The 22022-nt window shown below is 44.6% G+C and overlaps 1 protein-coding gene across 2 annotated transcripts in view; it reads right to left on the bottom strand.

The window, feature by feature from the left end:
* Nucleotides 1–3060: 3060 nt before the first annotated feature.
* The window catches only part of LOC106859364 (synaptotagmin-like protein 2), a 38760-nt gene continuing 19798 nt past the window's right edge, over nucleotides 3061–22022 (bottom strand). For both annotated transcript variants that reach the window (XM_014886569.2, XM_088173270.1), the window contains 13 exons: nucleotides 20270–20360; nucleotides 19231–19324; nucleotides 17505–18626; nucleotides 16180–16278; nucleotides 14229–14320; nucleotides 13681–13782; nucleotides 10901–11070; nucleotides 10465–10567; nucleotides 9662–9823; nucleotides 8881–8959; nucleotides 5989–6088; nucleotides 5540–5745; nucleotides 3061–4461 (listed from right to left, as the gene is read on the bottom strand). In XM_014886569.2, coding sequence (XP_014742055.2) covers nucleotides 4316–4461; nucleotides 5540–5745; nucleotides 5989–6088; nucleotides 8881–8959; nucleotides 9662–9823; nucleotides 10465–10567; nucleotides 10901–11070; nucleotides 13681–13782; nucleotides 14229–14320; nucleotides 16180–16278; nucleotides 17505–18626; nucleotides 19231–19324; nucleotides 20270–20360 — 2566 coding nt within the window. In that variant the 3' untranslated portion in view covers nucleotides 3061–4315. The remainder of the gene's footprint in view (nucleotides 4462–5539; nucleotides 5746–5988; nucleotides 6089–8880; nucleotides 8960–9661; nucleotides 9824–10464; nucleotides 10568–10900; nucleotides 11071–13680; nucleotides 13783–14228; nucleotides 14321–16179; nucleotides 16279–17504; nucleotides 18627–19230; nucleotides 19325–20269; nucleotides 20361–22022) is intronic.

The following is a 22022-nucleotide window of genomic DNA, read 5'->3' on the forward strand; positions in this document are numbered from 1 at the left end:
GCCACTTCTTTCCATCTCTGCTGAAACACTCATTCAGGATTCAAAAATTCTTTCTTTCTCTTCTGTAGTTAGCTCCTAAACTATTTTTAATAGTTTCTGATACCTGTCATATGAATAATTTTGAATGGCCATAGGCCATACATTATATTCTCCTGATGAAGCAGAAATACTTTCTAGCATTTTGCTTTTTCTTCATTTTTTTTAAATCCTGGAAGATTTCCAAGAAAAAGTTATATAAATCAGACATAACCTGGAAGAAAGCACATTGACTCGCAAATGCAGAAGGCCTCATGGATAGCAGCTGCCAGGTCTACTGTAGATGCTGAGGTTTGTGTTTGATATTAAAAGGATGGTGCCCAAGGGTCCCAGGCTGTCAGGCAGCATTCCCTGGGCCCACTCAGACCGTGGGGTCACTTCTGTGTCCAGCAAGAGCCCAGGGGTCACAGTCAGCTCCCACTGCAGTGCTGGACACCTTCATGTGCAGGGAAACGAGAGATATAAACCACATTCACTGGCACAAAGTCTTACTTTTCATGTAGCTTTGCTTGACCCATTCTACAACGAACTAGTAAATACAGTCAGAAAACTTTCCATCTGTTTTTTCTTTTTTTTTTCTCCAGTTACAACCCTTGTTGACATCAGCACACACCTACAGGCCAGTCTCTGTGAGGTTCAGCATTCACAGACAACAAATGTCAGCATCATAAACCATATACAAACCGGTCATTAACCTTATACCCACAAGATCCTCTGCTTCTCCAGAGGACACTGGCAAAAAATGTGCCTTAAATCATTTTATGATAAAGTGCTTTCTGTGCAGTAAGTGAAACAGAGCATAGCAAATTTTACTGCCTCAGAATCAGCTGTGTGTCAAAAGTGTGTGCAGTTTGGCAGTATAATCTTTTACTCTGATAAACTATTAAGTGCCAAAGAAAGCTTCTTAAGTTAATCAGGGTTTAATTTAAATAAACAAGCCAGCAAAAGATTAACAAAAAATCCTCATTGGAACCTGAATACAAAAATAGTCTCACAAAGTCCCGTGCCAAGTTCATAAAAGTAACTCTGCTGGGATGAACTGGCCCACTTTTTCTCCCCTTACTGACACCACCAATGAAAAAGATGTTAATTTTCTGAAAGATCAACACAACCATTTCCAGTTCTATTGATGCAAACAGCACTTTTGGCAACATTGGCATGTACTAATGCTGCATGAGGAGAAGGAGGTGGGTTAACTCCACTTTCATGATGGAATCAGCTGAACACACCAGGAAGAGACCTGGACCTGAGAAGGAGCCTGTGGCATTATCAACCACTTTCCCAGAAAGTTGTCCCCCAGGAATATCCCTATTCCTGAGAATAGGGAAGCACCCAGGGAAGAAAGCAGCAGTCCTGTGGGTAACTTCACTGCAACAAGCTACCACCCACCCCTGTGATCAGGGCTCCTTGTAGTAGGTAAGTCATACATATGTATAAATATTCACAAGTTCAGCACTTAAGGTGTGGGGAATAAATCCCCAAGTAAAAGTTTTGTTAATGCCTTAATCACCCTGTTGTTAATGTTCTTGTTGATTGTTAATGTTCCCAGTTGTCTATCCCCAACCCCGTACCTGTATCCTTTTGCGGCGGGTTCCATCTCCACTGCTCCCTAAAATGGCGCACAGTATGCAACCCCAAGTGCTCATGGGACACTATTCAGAGTTTAAAACCCTTAAAACAACGAGCCCAAATAACATCTGGAACTGAGAATAGTGTTCCCAGGTCAGGAAATTAGTGGAGAGAACAAACTTACCATCCGGAGCTGCTTTGTCCCATCGCCATGACCCAACAGCACCCGACCAACATGACCTCCCTTGACCATGAGCCACAATTGTCTTCCTGAGGACTCCCGTGAGTATGGAAGCCCCAGCTCTGTCACCAGACAAAACTGATCACCATGTCCTTTCTTGTCACAACTAGGGAGCAGTGGCGGTGTGCGCGACCCCTCGGGTTCCCCACTCGGGGCTGTTTTAATAAAGGCCTTTTTTAAAGGACTTTTGGCTCCTGGCCCATTCATAAGGTAAAGATAATATTTTTTGAAACTCTCAACTTAGGCCTCGTATTGTTATTTTATCCCACAAAGGTAATAAATGACTGTAGGATATGGGGTTATAATTGTTAAAGTGGTTAAGGCTTTTGCTCACCAGAAGGCCCTGTGGGGAAGGCACAGCTGCAGGCTGGACGTTGGAAGTCGGCTGAGGGGTGAGCAATGATTATAAGTGAGGAGAGTCAGTTAGTGACAGCGGGAAGTGAGACTGTGATTGGCTGGAGGAACGCGTGGACAGCGGATGAGTGGGAAGCTGATTGGGTGGAAGGACACGTGGACAGCAGCACTGCAGCTGAGCCAGCCAATGGGTGCCCTCTTTCTGTTAGGTTCTGTTAGGCTTTGTTTTGGTTTCTGTCAGGCAGAGATTATAGGTATAAAAAGGGTGCAATTACTACAATCAAGTGATCTTCTTTGGATGAATAAGGGGGTCCCTGTCGCTTTGTTCCCCATTGCTACAAATGACTAAATCTTGGTAACAAAACATGTCAGGCTGGGCTCCCTACAACGTATTTTTGGGCTGATGTTACAGATGTATCAGCTCCTTCATTAGACAGTCATTGCTTAATTCTCTTGCTCTAGTGCTTTTATTACTATGTCTGGTGCATTTCCAAGTATTGTCTTTTTCCAACTGCAAAATCACTTTAATTCTTTATTTTCCCCATGAAAGTTGGTGATTGTCTCCCAAATGTTTCCATTTAAAGAAAAGGTCTTGTTACTGTAAGTGTACATTTTTCTATTCATTTACTTATAACCATCTTTTCTAAGCTGAAAATTCACAGTAGGCTTGAGTTAAATAAAATAAATCCATTAAGGAAGAATATCAAAATAATCAGAGAGCCAAAATCTAAAATGGGATAGTTATAAAAATTATTTCTTCATGACATTTCACTTGCCCTTTGGCAAAAATGGCACAACAAAATTTAACACCTCTTTTGCTTGATAAAAATGATAAAAATAGGTACAACACGACCAACTGATAACTAAAGAAAAACATTCTATTTAATCACAATATGTACATCCGAAATAAAAATTACAAAGCTGCAATTCAAAATGTATTCACAACACCACTCCACCAGTGGTCAATGTGCCAGACGCAAAGTTTTTTGCAAGCTACTGGCAATAGGGAAATTCCAGCTGCAGACAACTCACTAACAGGCATCAGGTGAAAGGAACACTAGAGAGGCAGCAGGAGATGCAGAGGCAGGAGACCCCAAGGAAACTGTAGTTTTGCACTCCCTTCATATTCACTCACTCCCTACTTACCTCTCCCATCAGCTTCCAGTATCTCCTGCATTCCAGTGTGATTTTGACCTTTCATCCCTGACACCAGGCTAACATGAGACTGTCTCCTACCTCATTAGTTCATATTGAAATGTTTTGCACATAAGGCATTGCAAAGGTGTGCTTAGGCCTGCTAGCAATGTAGCCATATTTTACATTTGGGCAAACATTTTAGTTTATATTGCACTCAAAACTCTCCTTTCACAAAGAAACTTGCGTGAGGGCACTTAGGAAGTCTGTGGGAAAGACAGTAAAACAGCCCCTGCTTGCAAAATCCCACTATCTCTAAAAGCATCCCTGCACTCTTTTAAATTAAACCAGAAAGAAATTAATATATCAAATTCCTCATTGTCATCCTCCTCAGGATTCTCCATTTTCTGCTGCAAATAGTCCTCTCTTTCTTTAGATGCACCTTGGAACTCAATTTTCCTCATGTTAAAGAGGTGTTATCACTGGTGACAAACACAAAGCTCCCATTCTCAAACTGTGCTGTGACTTGGAGCAATTGTACACCACGTACAAGGTGTACCCCTTGCAAGGAGTATGAATAATACCACGCTGCTGCTTCAGTACAACTACATCTCTGCACAGAAGAAGAACAGCACAAGAAATGGTAAAAAAAAAATGTATCTGTATCTCCTTTTCCTTTTGCAAATGTTCCCAAGAGCTTAATGGAATTAAAATATACTGAATACATAAATGATTAAACAAAAAGGCAAATTAAGTTTCTTCTTAGTCAAAATCATATATAGCATCAGTTTGGCATGTTCCATGTCCTCCATGAGTGGATTAGTACTTAACATTAACACCTCCAAGGTGATGTCCATTAATTGCATTACTACCCTGACACTTGCAGCCCTGTGGATGGTCTCTTTCTCCCTGGTGCAGGAAGTTTTCTAATTCTAATGAACACACTGGGCATTTCTATGGTTCTATGGCACCAGCAATGGATTATTTCAGTTTCTTCCTCCCTGCCAGTGAGCGCAGTGGCAGCAATCCCTCGATCCATTCATTGGCAGCCAACATCATCTCCTGCCAAAATGCCACCTCCTCCTGTGTGGAGTCCATCCAGTCTACAGAGATGCCATAGCTCAAACCTGAAAAGAACAAGAAAACTTTGGGAGTTACACAGAGTTCCCACTCCATGCAAAAATAGTCAATGGGATGTAGCTGCTGCAGACAATGTCCTAACATAAAAGCTGCTGACTCCCTCTCAGCAAGCTGTACCCTGAGCACCTCCTGTTTTCCTGTAAATGCCCATTCTACACCAAGTTCAGAATGAAGTCACTGCAAAAGCCATAAAATGCAAGAGCCCTAAACATCACATACCAAGGAAAGCAATACTGAGCTCAAGCCCTTTCTGCATCTTTTGGACGGCAAAGGTCTTAAAGGCTTGGTTTTCCCCTTGAAAGATTTCCTTGTGGATAAGGTGGAATACTAACCAAAATTCTCTTGTTTCATTTCTATACGAATCAAGCATACCAAAGCAGAAAAGTGTACATCAGTTCCAATTCAACCAAATTTTTAGGTGCCAATTACTTGTCAGTGAGTGAGAAGTCTAGATCACAGCTAATCTCGGATTTGGTATTTTTATGTCTTATTCTTGTTGCCCCTTCCCTTTGTAGAGTTCATAACCTACCCGGTGGCATTAGAGGTGGAAAACAGAGAACATACTGGCAAATCCAATAGCCACAGTGCACCTGCAAAGCAGACCTTCCAGCTATCATGAGCCTTGTCCCCCAAGCAACAATTATCCTTGATTGCAACATTGTGAAATCTCTTGGAGAGCACTTCAAGGCTGGACAGTCACCAGATGGTGCTGTCCTGTGTGACATTCCAGTCCATCCCTGAGCACTCTTCCCTAGGAAGAGCACCAATATAATGTTGGTTTGTCATGCAGCCTGTTTTCTTGTAATAGCAGGGAAACTCTCTGAGGCACCCAAGGAGATTCCTGAGTTTTGCCAGACCTCAGATCAGATGTTGGCAGAAAATGTGGGAACAGAGGGTTGTTACCATGGTACCAGGGCCCCCTCCATCCAAGGAATAGTGCAGGTACCAGTTACTGAGACATCTGATCCCTGGTTTCTCTCCAACAGGAAAATACTCTGTGACTTCCCACTTTACCTTGTAGCTCAGCAATACAGTAATTGAGTTAATATAAAGGAAAATTCTCACCTGTCCCAAGGCCCAGCCTGATTCCTCCAAGGAAATGATTGGTAAGCTTTTCATGATCCCACACAGTCAGTTCAACACAGGCATCCTTCAGATCTTCCGTATGAAAGCCATCATACACAATGGTGTGATTGAAAACAGGGTTTGTGTCTCTTTTTATGACTCGGGTCTTTTGGTAGCTCTTCTTACTGGTATCTGGAAGCACATAGCTTTAAGAGAAAAAAACACACAGCATGAACCATTGAACATTGACCAAGAGTTTTATCACAGCAAGGATTTTCCTAGTTTGGCCACCGGTGAATAACAAGGGCAATTCTCCCCTACAATTCTCCCAGTGCAATGCAAAGGCTTTCCAGTATGGAGGCACAGCTTGGTGAGCCTGAGAACAGAGTACGAAACACAGCCCTTTGTGGGGGCATAGAGCAGGAGGAGCACTGTGCTCATGCACTCACCACTTCACAAAGGAGTCAACTCCAGATGGACGCAACTGCAGCAGGTCCTTGACGTCTTTGACCCAAATGTGAACTTCACCAGAAGGAGGATTCTTGGGCCCTGCCATTTATGAGAAGAGAAAAACTGTCATGCCAGTTGAAGCCATAGCTCTCAGAATGACAGGCCTGCTCTACAGGGACCCGTGGGACCCACATGGCTCCTGTGAGCTCACTGCCCCTCTGTGCTGGTTTTGCACATTGATTGGTTTTGGGAACTGACAACCTGTTAAACCACTAAGAAAGTTGAACACGTCTCTGTGAACACACATTTTAAAATGAACAAACCCCAGAAAACTCTCTTCTTTCTTCTGCCTAAGTACAGCCAACAGGCTGGCTGGGTGGGTGGGAGGCTGCTGCAGGCCAGGCCAGGCCTGTGCAGCCCATGGGCCTGGTGGGGGAGGCAGAGCCAGGCCCTGCCTCCATTGTAGCGCTGGCAGGACCAGGGTGTGGGGAATGAATTCCCAAACACAGGTTTTTCTCTACAAGGTGTCCACCCAGTTGACTACAGTTGTTGATGTTTGTGTTAATGTGTGTCCACCTAGTTGACCGTAATTGTTGATGTTTGTATTGACTATTTGTTGTTAATGTTGTATGTCTTTGTAAATTGTTAATACTCCTGGTTGTCTGTCCCTTACCCTGTCCCAGTACTCACTCTCACACCGATGCACACCTCCACCACCCCCTCCCAAAATGGCGCCCGACATAATATACAAATAGGGAAACAGCAAGTGCTTATGGGACGCAACGCGGTAATAAGAACCCCTAAAAACCATGAGCCAATATAACATCCAAGACTAAAAATGGTACTCCCAGGTAGGGAAAATAGTGGAGAAAATGAAATCACCAACCAGGGCTTTTTCACCTCGTCATTATGGTCCTACAGTACTGGTCGACAGGACATGCCTAGACTAAGAGGCAACCATCGTATTCCTGAGGACTCCCGTGAGGACGGAAGCCCCCCCGTCTGCTGGAAGACACAGCTGTTCATCTTCTCTTCTGCGTTCCCGGCGGTGTGCACGACCCCTCAAGCTCCCCACCCAAGCTGACCTCTAATAAAGGCCTTAAAAAGGCTGGTCTCCTGGCCCATTTATTTCACAGGGTACCCCTTCCCCCAGCACGGCCAGACCGGGCCCACAACACGGCTGGAATACTGCCGCTGCTAACATCTAGCCGACATTAAGCCCTGCCCTGCCGCCAGCCCAGGCCGAGCCGGGGGTCTGCTGGACGCCGGAAGTGGTTCCAGGCTAGGCCGGGCCCACTGTGCTGCAGCCCACGTGGCCCAGCGGGGGCCGCGTCGGGCCTCCCTGCAATCGAATGCAGCCAAAAGCAGAAAATGGTCATGCAGCCAGAGCAACCACCACCGTTTCTAGTCCCTGCTATCCTGGCCCAGCCCAGCCCCCAGCGCGGCCGCCGAAAAACTCTCCACCGGAGAGCGGTTTAGCTCCGGGCCGCCACCCAGCAGGGATCACATGAGCAGGTCTCAGGCGAGACATTAACTCTTTCACTGCACAGATGAAACCTGCAAACATCTGTTTTCTCTCTCTCTCGTGAAAAAGGACAGAGATGAAAGACACAGACAGAAAGAGCATGGAGACATCAAGGTAAGACAAGAAGGAAGAGTCGGGTCCTTGATGGGAGGGGATGAAAAGATATCTTGGACTGAAATTCTCTTGTAAGCTATGGAGAAGATATGATTGATATATCAGACTGTCAGACTAACTAACTACAGTTATGAGCAGAAGCACCAGAGCTGAAGTAAGCAGATATTGAAGTAGCTGTGATCCCATAACAAGTTTGAACAGAGAGAGAGAGAAGAGTGATGAAGACCCTTTGCCCCCAGGGAAGAAGACCTCTGTTCCCAGAGCTGATGATCTCAGAGTTAGGTGAAGAGTTTCATCCCTAAAAATGGTACCCCGTAAGTTGACATGGTCCTTGAAAACAGTTGTGGGGAAAACTGTAAGTCATGGAAAGGGATTTTTACACAGTGATCAGATTTCCATTCTCCCAGGCAGTTGATTCACTGTGACATTGAAGCAACGAGAGAAATGTTTCTTGTGGAAAAGTCTCCATAGACTGAAGAGAGAGATTCCTCTCCCTAAGTAACTTGGAGAAAGACTATTTTAGACATGGTAAACTGGCTGATTTGTTTCTGCACATTGTCAGTGTGAAAGAAAAGAGGATATGGGGGGAGGAAAGTTGTTCTGAAGGTTTTATTCTGATTCTTACTATTTTCTTTTAGTTTCTGTTAATAAAATTTTTCTTTATACCCTATAAAGTTTGACCTGCTTCATTCATCTCCTAACCCCATCCCACAGCAAGAAATGAGTAAATAAGGTGCAGTGGCAACTTGGCCAGCGCTAAATCCACCACATAAATTGGTGCATCGGCTGGGAAATCTCAAATTGGCAAATCAAAGTCACTACACCCTCCCTGGGGATCTCAGCCCTTCAGCCAGCTCCATCACTCCTGCATCTGTAGAGGCTCCTGACACATGCTGCCAGTGCTGTAACAGACAGGAAAAGAGAAAGAACTGATGAGCCAAACCAACCTTGTGCCAGACCCATAGTAACATGGGTTTTGTGCTACTCCTATCACGTTTCAGCACCCTACAGTGCCCACATGCTCGTAACAGGTAATGAGTTAGAGGTTGTTGAGCCCTTTCTCTCTCCCTAACACTTTCCCTGTAAATTCAGATGTGGAAATCAGATGTAGGCTAGAGGCACTGCCTTTGTGTTGATCTCTAAGATCTTAATCTAATTAGATTCCTCTTTAAGCAGCCCCTAAGCAGATGAGGCATTGCAAGTTGTGTGTTTGCGCTTGGGCAGCAGCCCTTAATGCATGAACCACACTTACCTAGGCTGCCAGGAGGGACATACTTAATGGACAAACTCATCACTCCTCGATGATCCACACCATTAACAGCAGAAAGGCTCTGAAACAGAGTTATGACTGACTAAATGGAGGATTGTGGAAACACAGCAAGACAAACAGTTTCTGACTTCAGTGAAGACGCACAAATGGACAAACTGATTTTCCATGGTTGGAGCAGCCCTTTCTTAGGACAGGTCGTTTCTCTGTGGGTTTGTTCTCAGTCTCTCAGAAGCAAAAGCCTGAGGATTCAGAGTACAAGGCTGCCCTTCCAGACATGCTCAGCTGGATATAATTAAGCATCTTGGTTCTGAAAGATAAAGGTCCTCTATTTGCCTAAAAGGGACCACATATCAGACCTGTGAATCCAGAAGCATGCAGGAAGCTTAACAGGCTTTACAAACAATGGCACCTGAATATTTACCTCTCAAGGCACGTCAGCTGCTTCAGCTAGTACTCTGCTGTTTTTAAGGGATGTATCCATGTGAGTGGGGAGAATGGCAAAGTCATATCAAAGTTGCTGTGATTAGTGTCAGGTTGCACTTATGAAAGTGTCCCTACAGATTGGTCACCAAAACAGACCCAAGAAGGCCATTGTTCCAAGCACTGAACTGCACTAAGGTGTCCAGGGGTTGTTCCTTAGTACAGTTCAGATTGTTCTGCTCCACCATACCCAAAGACCTCAGAGGAGTCAGGAAGGACTTCTGCCACCCTCAAGGCTTCACGACTGGGCTAGAAAGCAGAACTGCAGCTGAAGCACACTTACCCGAGGCTTCAGTGAGTACCAGTTGAGTTTCCTGTTGCTCCAGTCCCAGCTGGCCAAATCTATTTCAATCTCTCCCAAAAAGCTGTTGCGTCCCAATGGATCATTGTGCCAAACAGAGAGATTTAATTTTTGGATCAGCAATACCATTTTCTCTATTTTATACTAGAGGAAGAAAGAGAAGTCAGATTGTTCAAATTTTTCTTCTGTTTCTTTCATAAACAGAAATAAACGACTTAAAAGCTTGAATAAGCTCTGAGACACTCAAACCCACCACACACATGCACTACCAATGGACTGGCTTCAGTCTGAACATCTCTTTTTTCATCTTGTAGCAGTACTACCATCCTGACAAAGCTTTTCTTCTGAGCACAGGGAAACCTGGCATTCCATTCATCACAGTGTAAAACCAATATTTTTTCAAGAATTATTAACACAGGCCTGGGCATTATTAAATAATTCTTTATGCTTTGATAAGTGTGATCACATAATGCAGAGCTTTCTTACCAGTCCTGTGCCTTGTGCCTGCATGCCAGAGAAGGGGAGGACAACCAGCCCTTGCTCTGACTGCAGGCCCCTATTACATCCAAAGATGTCTGTGGTCTTGGAAGAGAAATCTTTGGTGCCACACAGATGGGTGCAGAGAAACCTTTAACATCCCAGGCCTCTCAAATCCCAGGCAAAAGCATTGCAGTACTGGCAGGAGGTAGGCAAAGAATCTGGCCAAGAAGGCAGGATATTTCCAGACCTGCCTGATAGAGGTGCCTACTACAACAGAGGTTTTCAGAGTGTGTATTTGTTCTTACCCGTAACACCTCGTTGTAAATGGGGTTCACTGTCCTCTTCTTCACTGACGTTTTCCTCTTACCCATCTTAGCTTTGTCTGGGAGCAGGTAAGTTTTTACATACCTAGAAAACAAACTCTAGTTGGACAGGGAGAAAAGGGAAGGGGGAAGGGAGGGAGGGAGGGAGGAAGGGAGGAAGGGAGGAAGGGAGGAAGGGAGGAAGGGAGGAAGGAAGGAAGGAAGGAAGGAAGGAAGGAAGGAAGGAAGGAAGGAAGGAAGGAAGGAAGGAAGGAAGGAAGGAAGGAAGGAAGGAAGGAAGGAAGGAAGGAAGGAAGGAAGGAAGGAAGGAAGGAAGGGAGGGAGGGAGGGAGGGATTACATTTAAAGAAAATAGAAAAATCCTCCGGAACACAAAATTCAGCAATGTAGAAGTCACAAGGCACTAAAACATCACTCACGGGTCAGATCTTCCTTTCTTCTCATCCACTATAGCCAGGTCCTTGCACTGGGACACATGGACCTGGAACTCCCGGTTCTTCTCGTCATAGTCTAGAGCAAATTCCACAGTTCCTTGGGCATCCACACTCCCAAAATCACCACTGTAGACACTGAGCACACTGCCACTCACCTGCCAGGGGGAAGAGCAAGGTCAGTGCCACTGAAAAAGGCACAGTCTGACTCGGTTCTGGACAGAGACAATAGGATGAGACATGCATTCCCAGAGAAAAAAATCTGGTGTTCCTGTCCTCGTGCTATGCAGTGTTCTTGACACAGAGATGGTTCACAGCTGTGGCTGTTCTCAAGCAAGCCAGGCTGGGGAATCCAAGTTAGGATCTCACATGGGTGTGCTATCCTAAACCAGGACTTGGAAGCACTGAATGCTCAAGAAATACCGAAGTTTTTTCACTCCTAAATCCCAAAACTTTGGGAAATGGACTCAGATATTCCTGGGGAGACCACATATGTCTCTTCCCTATGCTTATAGGGAATAAATAACTGATATCCTGACCCAATCTCATCACTAAGAAATAAAGATATTGAGAGAACTTGAACTATATTATAAGAACTTGTTATTTCAGGTAGATATAGCACACAATTGTCAATCCATTTATAAAACAGGTTAATAAGAACCCTATCAGACTAGAAAGAACTATTCCTATCTTGTTGCTTACTCACAATGTGTATGGAGCAGCACAAAACAGATACAACCCTGTTCTGAAGAGCCACTGCCCCACCAGAGACAGCCTGTGCTTGCCCCAAAGGAACAGGAACATGAGGTTTCTCCAGCTATAAATATGAAGCTAGGCACCCAAGAGTTTTTTGCTTTCTCAAAATAAATTGCATTTTGCCCAGACAACTTGGACTTCTTTTTTCAAGTCTTTGTCTTTCACTGGTAGAAAGTCACAAAGCACAAGCAAAGCTCAGCTACAGAAAGATGAGATGATTTTCTCTTGCACCAATCACTCATGATTCCTGACAGGATATCATAAAAACTAATGCTGTTTACAAAGCAAATAATTAACCCTCTTGGCATTTTTCTGTGGTGCCGTGATGAACACTTATCAAAAAACCTTCCTAGTAATTAACCCAATTCTTCTCTGTCTTTCCCTACTTACTTTGGTTCTGAATTTTATTATAACCTCCAAAAACCTGCTAAACATCTCCTGTCAGTCTTTGGAGCTGCATTTACCATCCCATCAGGATACTCACCCCAGCAGAGAATCCTGAACAAGATTTTCCAGAACACTTGCATGACCTGGACTCGTTTTCAGCACCCAGATGCTCCAGATTAGAAGAATTCATGTGCCCCAAATTTTTAGTATCTTTAATGGGGGTTGGTTTTTCCTTTTCTCTTTGCCTGTGGAATTTTTTCCCATTGACATGCTAAGAAGCACTGATGGCTAGGTCTGTGAGATGGGGGGAGGGGGAACTTCCCTAGTTTTTTGGGAGTTTCTCTCGGAGGGAGGAGGCAGGGGACATCCCAGATTAGAAGCAGGTAAAAGGAGGGTGGGGAGCAGTTGCTGTTTCCCGCTTGCTGCTGCCTTCGGAGGAGGAGGGTCGCTGCTACCACCACCATAACCCAGCTGGGAGCTGCCTCTTCTTCTGCTGGACCCTGCACCCATGCTCTGCTAGGACACCCTCCTGCTTTAGCATGCTGTTTCCAAGAGTACTGTTGGAGCACTGGGACCGACACTGCCCCGGGATTCCTGAAGCAAAGCCTGTCCTCCATCTCTTCCCGTCCGGGACACAGCGGCCATCACCACAGCGCCCCCTGCAGCCGCGCGGGGATGATGGCGCCTGCCCTGCCCACCGGGAGCCACCAGCGCCCCTGCTGGCTGTGACTGGAACTGCACCAAAGGGAAAGAGGAGTGTTCCTGTTCTGCTTGTTATTAATTCCTTAGTTGTTGTTGTTTTGTTTGCCTTGTTATACATACTATTAAATAACTGTTATTCCTATCCCCATATCTTTGCCTGAGAGCCCCTTAATTTCAAAGTTATACTAATTCAGAGGGAGAGGATTTACTTTCTCTATTTCAAGGTGGGGACACCCTGCTTTCCTCTAGCAGATACCTGTCTTTCAAACCAGGACAATATTTATTTACATCCATGACCTCTCCTTACCAGCTTTTCTTCAGATATATTCTGTGATATATACAAATATACTCCTTGGAGAAATCCATAACAGTAATACAGCAAATTCAAGCACTTTTAAGCAGCTCTCTCCCCAGATATTAAGAAAACTTTTAAAAACACTCAACTGAATACGTTCAGCTTTTTTCAGCTTTCCTTAGAAGCTGAAGCTCCAAAACAAGCTTTTGCTGTCTAACTCTGACTTCCCTATCTGCTGATAAAGGATGAGCTTGCAGAGGGAACCCATCTGCAGCCCTGAAACACAAACATGTTCCTTAATTGCTGTGTGCCTCATTTTCCCACCTAGAAACTCCCTCCCCCACCTTCTGCACTGCCAGGATTTAGGGTATTCACACCTGGGAGTGGGGGCTGTCACTTACAGGGAATTTGACCAAGGACAACTCAGTGGGTCTCTATTTTGAGGTGGTACCTGGATTCACTCCTTTAACCTAAGCAAGTAATTAATCACCCCTATTCCTTTAATAATGTACCCTGCAGAAACCAACAGGATACTCTGGAGGCCACATCATCAGCACCAGTCTAAATGCAGTGTCACTGCATCTGACTGAGGAGCCCTGTCCAGGAGCCACTGGCGCTTGGTACCTACCGAAGAGACGGAAGCCATGTCAGACGAGTGGCTGCCAATGCTGGGTGTCTTTTTGTGCCTGTTAAACTGGAAGCTGATTTCCGAAGCCGTGTCTGATTCAGTCTGCTCAAAAAATAAGAAGTATCTTTAAGCTCTGCCGAATGAGCAGTTTGCAGCACTACAGAGAAAAAGGAATTGCTCAGCAGAGTCCCATTAAGCAGAGATCAGATTAGGAGAGTGGAGGAGAGTGCAGGGAGCCTCCCCAGGGCATCCCCTCCAACCAGCACTGAACGTCATCATGAACTGCCTCCAAACAGAGTTGCATGCCTCTGGGAAAGGGCACAGAACAGCATGGTTTGACACACAGAGCCAACATCCTCCAGGATGGAACAGCTGCTCTAGGTTTCTGGGGGCTTTTTTCCTCAGGCATTTCTCATTCATTCATGACATAACCAAGGCATGCTCTAAAGCAAGTACTGTTGGTCTCCAGGAGAAACATTTTCATGACACCAACTGCCATTCAGGGAATGCTGTGAACACTATTTCAGCCATTTTTGGCATCAACCCACCTCAGACAACAGGAGAGGAGAGGATATGCTCAGTTCTTTGACTCTTTCAGGTTCAAGAAATTGATGTGGTATCAAATGAGGTTTATTGTATGCTGCAGGTACAAAAAAAAAAGCATCAAGATAGCTTGTCAGAATCAGGAAATTATAAGTCACACTCTTGTTAAAGGGTACAAGTAAGGAGGAAAAGCTTGTGGAAGGCACTGAAGTACCTACTTGCCCTGTCTGTGTCACCTGACATTGAAGCTGATCCTCCCCAAAAAACTGCTATTAACATCCTAGAGCTATATTCAGTATCTTTTCATTCACTGTGTGAGAGTGTGGAACTCCCTCTAGTGGCTCATCTAATTCCCTTATCAGCACAAGGACATGGATGTTGCCTGCTTTGTATAGACTGAACTTACTCTAAAACCACACAAATCTGCCTCCTTGTCAAAGAAAACATGATTGTTCACATTTTTATCTCATAGCACACTGCCCTATAGAAAAGAGCACTAAAATATTTTTATCTACAATTTCACCACTGCATACATCTGTCAAAGACTCTGCTAGACACAGAGGTGGACAATAGCCAGATTATCTAAAATAAAGTTAGGAAGTTTCCTATCAATAGAAAGATGGCTACTGGACTGCTTAGATGTCTAATTAAACTTATTTTTTGTATCTTTATCTTCTCCCAATAACTCTCTTGAAGATTAATTTCTCCATCCCAGAAGAATTTGTTTTGAAGATATATGTATACGAACATGCATGTTCATATACACACTGGTATAGCATTTTAGGCATGATGATACATTCTTTGGTGCTCAAAATGCCCAAGAGATTCTTGATTTACCCTTCATTTGATATTTACTATTTTTATTTCCAAACCTGAATAAATAATTGTATCTACCCCTCTTCACAGACTATTTGCTATACTGCAAACATGAAACTTAACTGTTACAGGAGAGTTTCCAAGGATGAGGTTTGGGTCTCTAAATAAGGGGAAGCTGAAATCTCGGTTGTCTTGGTGGAGACCAAATCCCTGAACAGGCCTTAGAGCTTTGAGCCAATATGCCCTGTGACATGTCGGGGACCACATGATGGGACAGTGCTTGGCACGAGGTGCCAGCCAAGGTGGGCACAGCCACAGGGCTGTGCAGTGTGATGTGCCAGCAAGCTGCCTGCCTCCTATAACCAGCGTTGGACTTAAATCGGCTTAATCAAAGCCTCTAAGTGGCTTTACCTTTACCTTTCCTTGGGCATTGCTTTCCCATCCTTCTCATTTCAGTCCTGGCAGCTTTGGCCTCACCACTTTCTTTTGAGGCAAGCTCTTTAGCTGTCTTTTTGAGCTTGCCAGGTTTCACCCTCTGGGGATTGTCATTGGCTTTCTTGGGCACAGAGGTTGCTGCTGCCTTCCCTCAGGTGTTTTCCCTGGCTGCAGCTTTCTTGGGCTTCTTTAGGCAGGCTGCTGCTTCCTTGGTTGCTTCCTTCCTTCTCCTCAGCTTCTCTGGGTTTCTCAAGGAGAGACTGTCACCAGAAAACATGTCCCAGCTGGCAGCTTGGGGACATCAGTCCAGCCACGGGCTCTGCTCTGGGTGAGGGGAGAGACCTCATAAGCAGGAGTCAGTGGCACGACTCACATGATGACACCAGGTCTGGCACCTCGGATCAATCCACAGGCTGCCAGCAGGTCCCACATCCCTTGTGCAGGAACAGAAGAGATGAGCATGAGCTTCTTGCCAACCCTTTGAAGCCTTTGTGTTTTTTGTTGAAGTAACAAACCATCAATCTAGCTGTATTTTCCTGGCTCTGAATTTAATTTTAGGCAGTATAAACTCTCTAATTTGATGATGAAACAATATGTCATTTTCCTAGCCTGGTACATGCACAGAAGCATGGTGATGAAAAACTGGCATAATATATTACCTTCAGCAAATATAAACCAAAAAGAAGAAAGAAAGATGTTACTCACTCTCTGTGGTTGTGTAAATGTTCACCATGCTCTTTGCTAGATTAATGCTATTTGCTCGGGCCACTGCCTGAACAGCAGGAGAATGATCCCCATCTTCCTCTGGAATACACAAAAAGCCAAATCAACATGGTAAATAAATAAACAAACACAAATGGGCAGTGCATCAACAAGCCCGTGTGTGTGTGTGCCTCCCTTGGTCACTCTGCCTAGAGCATACTGCAGTTGCATTGCACAGGGCTCCTTCCCAATTGTCCGGGTGCTCTGATGTCTCCCCTGAGAAAACCTCTTCACACTGTGTCAGGAAATGTAAATACTGGATTAACCCAGTCCCCAAGACAGACCAACCCTTGCAAAGAGCTTCCAGTGAAACACAGCCATTTCTTAATATCATCCTGAAATTAATGAATTAATAAAGGAAAAAGCCTTGTAAAATACAAGAATGATCTAGTGTATAAATGGTTGGACTTAATGAGCTTAGATGTCTTTCACAACCCATAATATTCCATAAAGAAAATATTTACAATGACATGAAGCACAACTCAGGATTTTCATAGGAATGTTGTATTCCTATGCAGAGCAGTGGGTAATCAGAGCCTAAATGTAAAGTGAGTTGCAAATAACAATAATGTTTTCTCATAGTAATAGTCACTACAAGAGCCCACCAAACCCAGAAGAAGAGGCTGCTAAAATGATGATGCTATTGACACCATCACGGTTGAGAACATGGTATCAGAACCCAGAAAGAGCAGATTCCTTGTTCAGTCAGCTTTGCTTAAAGTTTATTATCAAAGTTCACTTGCGCATTCCAAAAATACAAAATGTTATTTAGGCACTGACAGCCAACGGCTATATCAAGGTACTAAAAGAGCTAGTGTATTTATTAAACAGTTTGCTTCACATTTTATTTCCCGTACTTGTGTTAGACTTATCTCTACTACCACAAAGAATTCCTTCAGTCCCGCATTTGAAGAAAATACAGTCTTGCCAGTGAGTGAAATAAAGTGAGTTCCTGTGATGTGTTGTAGGTAGTGCAGGGCTGTCCCAAGATGAGGTGCTTGCAGGTAAAGCACAGGGGCTGGGTGTGGGGAGGAAAGCAAGGGAACATGGCACCAGTCCCCTTCTACACTCACACTAGGCTACACAAGATTTGTTTCCAGAGCTGTCTGCAGAATACATTCTACACAAGCTAACTCTGCACAAATTGTAATATAGGACAAATGGACAATGAAGAAAATGTGCAAAATGCAGAAGGGTTAGGGAAGAAAACAGGCTTAGGGATGGCTTTCTATTTGGATTTCACAGGGTGCAGTCAGAGCCCTCAATACCTGAGTAAACAGCTGAGTCTGTCCCCTGAACAGCTTCTCTCTCTCCAGATGGTTTACTGGGTGTTGGCTGGTCTGAAGGCTTGCACATTTTTTCCTCAGGTAGCTCTCCATTTATTTCCATGTTGTCTTGAGTGCCCAAATCAGATCTTTCCTCTTTCTCATTATCACTTTCACCATCTGTGAGTACAGGCTCGATCAGTATCTGTACCCTGCTTGCCAGGGACCTCGCTGTGGGCTTATGCCCTTCTACTGCAACCAGCTCCTCCACAGGCGTCCCTGGCTCCAGCGTGCTGCCAGACACATCCTTGGTAGGCAATTCAAGTTGGTTGGAAGGTGCTCGCACAGGCAATCTGGATTTCTTGGAGCAGTGCTGCACCACCTTCTCTTCCTCTGGCATCAGCAGCTTCCCATTGCTTTCACTCAGCAAGTCATTCCTTGTAACCAGGTCACCTTTGCTCTTGGCATATGTGGATCTGGGAGTGATGGAAACCGAGCCCTTCCTTGCAGGAGTGGCATAGCTTGGCTCTTCCTCACTAGAAGACAACATTATTGTCCTTCTGTAGGGGGCCCTTGTTTTGGTGAAGGCACCAGGTTTTTCTTCAGCATCCTGGCCTTGCCCAGACTGCATAGACAGCGAGCGGCACAGCTTGAACTGCCAGCCATCTGCCTCCATCCAGCCCAGCTCTGCCTCCATGCTCTCCACTGCCACCGAGTCTGCTGCCTTCTCCCAAAAGTTCTTCAGGTTCCTGAAGTGTTCACGGTTGAGGCCAATATCCTCCTCTTTGTTACTCATGGATGAGATTGTGTAGTTCACGCTTTGCTTACCAGCCCCGCTGCTTTCCCCTTCTGTGGGCAGTGGTCGGGGGCTTGCCAGTGGCTCTTTCTTTGCAAGGCTATTTTGTGCTGGCCCCACGTGATTCACAAACTGCTCAGATCTGGGGAGGGTTCTGCTTGGTTTCTTCTTAACTGGTATTTTGCTGGGAGCATAAGTTTCTTCAGGTGGAATTTTTGGCCCCTCTGTGGTGCCAGTGGCCCCATCACAAGCTTCTCCTCCAGCTGCAGTGGTGGGCTGAGGCACAGCATCCTCTGAAATCTTAGTGGGCAATGGAGATACTCCATGACCTACAACAACAACAAATGTTCAGAGCCTGTCCTACTGCATCACATCCAATCTCCTCAGAAGGTCTGGGCTGCAATTTCTCAATGAGAAGACAGGGAATTTTCAGAAATCATCAATATATTCCTAGTTCTATTCCATATTCAGACTCTAGAAAGCTCCCTTCCATCTGAAGAAAGCCCTGAAAACCCCAGTCTTTCTCCCTGCAACAGGGCACAGAAAAAAATCCACTGAGCTCTAAACTGTTGCTGAGAATTGTGGATTTGTTTCCAGTTTCTCTTTCAATTTGACAGCTTCCCTACTGGCTATTTGCAATGTTCCAAAACTACATTATACAATCAATGCCAGAAAGAGAGGGTAAGTCCTCTTCTGGATTAAAGAGCTGAGAGCCAAGCACCCAGTTCAATATGTACAGAGAAGTTTCAGTTATTAGATTGCTTTCTGCCTTGGTCCCTGCTGCCTTGGCTGCAATTCACAAAGTGTTGTCAGCCCACTCTTATATGCCAAGGTACTCTTTGTTATTTATTTGTACACATATTGTCATCTTGTCTCTTGGAGTTTGATGTTGAGTAACAAAAACACCAATGGCTCACTGAACAAAATACCTACCTTTTCTATACAAATGAAAGCTGTTTGTTGCAGTCACAAATGGACTTATTCCAGTGTCACTCTCTGAGGAAGAGATACCATGTATGCCGGATCTCTGAACAGAAAACAAATCTTATCAGTGTATAAATACTGGCAAGACTGGAAAAAAGTATTTTATTTGAGCAGAGACATCAGGGCAGGCAGCCTGTGGAGTCCCTGTTAGTAGGTATAGATTGTGCGAAGCTTCAATGAGTAACAAAACAAAGTGCAGAGGTGTTGGGGGTTGGTTTTTCTTTTACTCATTGCCTGTGGAATTTTTCCCATTGACTTACTATAGAAGCACTGATGCCTAAAGTACTTGAGATAGGGGAGGGGGGAACCTCTCTGGTTTTTGGGAGTTTCTCTCAGAGGGAGGGTCAGAGACACCCCAGATTAGAAGCAGGTAAAAGGCGGGGGGCGGGGGGCAGTTGCTCTCTCGCTTGCTCCTGCCTTTGGAGGCCGTGCGTTGCCGCTACCACCGCCATAACCCAGCCGGGAGCTGCGTCTTCTGCTGCTGCACACAGCACCCGCGCCCTGCCGGGACGCCCTGCCGTTTCAGTTTTCTGTTTCCAAGAGTTCTGCTGGAGCACCGGGATTCCTGAAGCAAAGCCTCTCTCTTCCATCCTTTCCCATCTCGGCCATGCCGCCATTACCACGCGCTCTCCGAGCTGGCGCCACAGCGCCCCCTGCAGCCGCGCGGGGATGATGGCGCCTGCCCTGCCCACCGGGGGCCACCAGCGCCCCTGCTGGCTGTGACTGGAACTGCACCAAAGGGAAAGAGGAGTGTTCCTGTTCTGTTTGTTATTAATTCCTTAGCTGTTGTTGTTTTGTTTGCCTTGTTATACATACTAGTAAAGAACTGTTATTCCTATCCCCATATCTTTGCCTGAGAGCCCCTTAATTTCAAAATTTTACTAATTCAGAGGGAGGGGGTTGACTTTTTCCATTTCAAGGGAGGGTCCTGCTTTCCCTAGCAGACACCTGTCTTTTAAATAGAGACAAGAGGCTGTTCCTGTACTACCTTGTATGATGCAGACAACTGGACAGGAAGTCTTGGCTTCAGTTTTGGGAAAATTTTTTGCTCTGTGGCTTCAAGAGTAGGTGTACTGGATCTGTGGGAGAGGAGAAATGTCTGAACAAGGAGGTCTGTGGTAATAATGTGCCTGTTTGGGTGCTCAGGCAGTCTTCAAAATCACCTCAGTTCTGCTCAGATGTAGAATTTGCTCAATAAAAATGTGATAATTGATAAAAGATTCGTGTTAATCACAAAAGCATTGGGGTTTGTATAAACCAGAATACTAAGCTCTGAAGTGAAGCATGGACACTAGATAAAGAAAATTATATGATTCAATAATTCTGTTTAAAATCACCTTGTTATGTTATATTATGTTGTATTATGTTACATTACATTATGTTATATTATGTTATGTTTTCCAAATAAGTTGTATCGGCTACCAGCTTGCAAAATCAGACTTCCCAAAAAGCCCTTCCTACCTTTGTCTAATCAATACTGCCTATCCCAAAAACCAGACTCCCAGAACTTCTCTGGTGGTTATCTACAAAGACCAGACTTCCAGAACTTCTTTAGTGGTTATCTACAAGGACCAGATGGCTATCTGTGACTGATTATCACCCAAAGGCTTTGTGAGTTTAGGTAAGGATGTTTATTCAATCACCACTGCTTAGCTGGCAAAATTATGACAGCCAAAAAACCCAAAAATTATTGATTACAACGAGAAACCACAGTATAAGACGAGGCTGCAAACCAGGGTTCAGTGGAGTGTGGAGTGGGCGGTGACCCCTCACGTTCCCCAGCGCGCTGCTTGCTCTTTCTATATCAAATAAAGCAATCTAAATTTTGCTGAATATCGAGACTTTTGCCTCTCATTTATAACAAAAACAAAGTGTGTCAACTACTAGGTTTATTCAGACTTTCCCCTTCTTGGAAGTGCTAGAAGAACCCCAAGGCCATGCAGAAAGGAGAGACATTTTTATGCTATGGCCCAGGAAGGAACAGGCCACACCTTGCTTAAGACTGAATGAGAAAAACAAAGCTAGCTTTTCAAGATTTAACCAACACTCCCAAAAAAAACAACTGGGTGTTGTGCCATCAAAGCAGGAGTACCTAGGGCCTCTGCATCCTTCATTAAACAACACTCACTAATCAGCTACAAGAGGTTTCCAAGTGTTGTCAAGGCCAATATTTAATATTTAACTGGAGCAACTGCCACCTGTGGAGAATGATTCCTCATTCTGCTGACAAAAAAGGCAAATTAGATGGGAACAACAATACATGAATATGTGAATATTTTAATTGCTTCTCCATAGTCCATGGATATTGAGTGAGGTCACTGACTTGCTCACTGGAGTGCTTTTAATAGATATTTCTACTCAGTCAGCACAATATAAAATCCTACCAAGCCTTGATGGAGAGTGGTGAGCACTGGACACAGAGTATGGCATCAGCAGGAAATGAGCAGTTTCCTCAGACAGTTCATTTCCTTAGTGTTGCTCCACAGCAAAAATAAAACAAATAAAACCATAATTACTTTGAAAAACTAACCAGCATATCCTGACATTAGAGACAGCTTCCATTTTACTGATCCCTTATCAAATCATGCAGGAAAAGACCTTTGTGAGATAAGCACATTAGCACTTGATTATGAGGGGTGGATTGATATCCTCACAATTCCTGGAAGATGAATAATAAATAAAAATAATCCTATAGTACATATTACTTATACAGTCTCAGAAACTCAGAGATCAGGGTTTAA

This window comes from Sturnus vulgaris, chromosome 14 (assembly GCF_052056855.1).
Source record: "Sturnus vulgaris isolate bStuVul1 chromosome 14, bStuVul1.hap1, whole genome shotgun sequence".
Lineage (NCBI taxonomy): Eukaryota > Metazoa > Chordata > Aves > Passeriformes > Sturnidae > Sturnus > Sturnus vulgaris.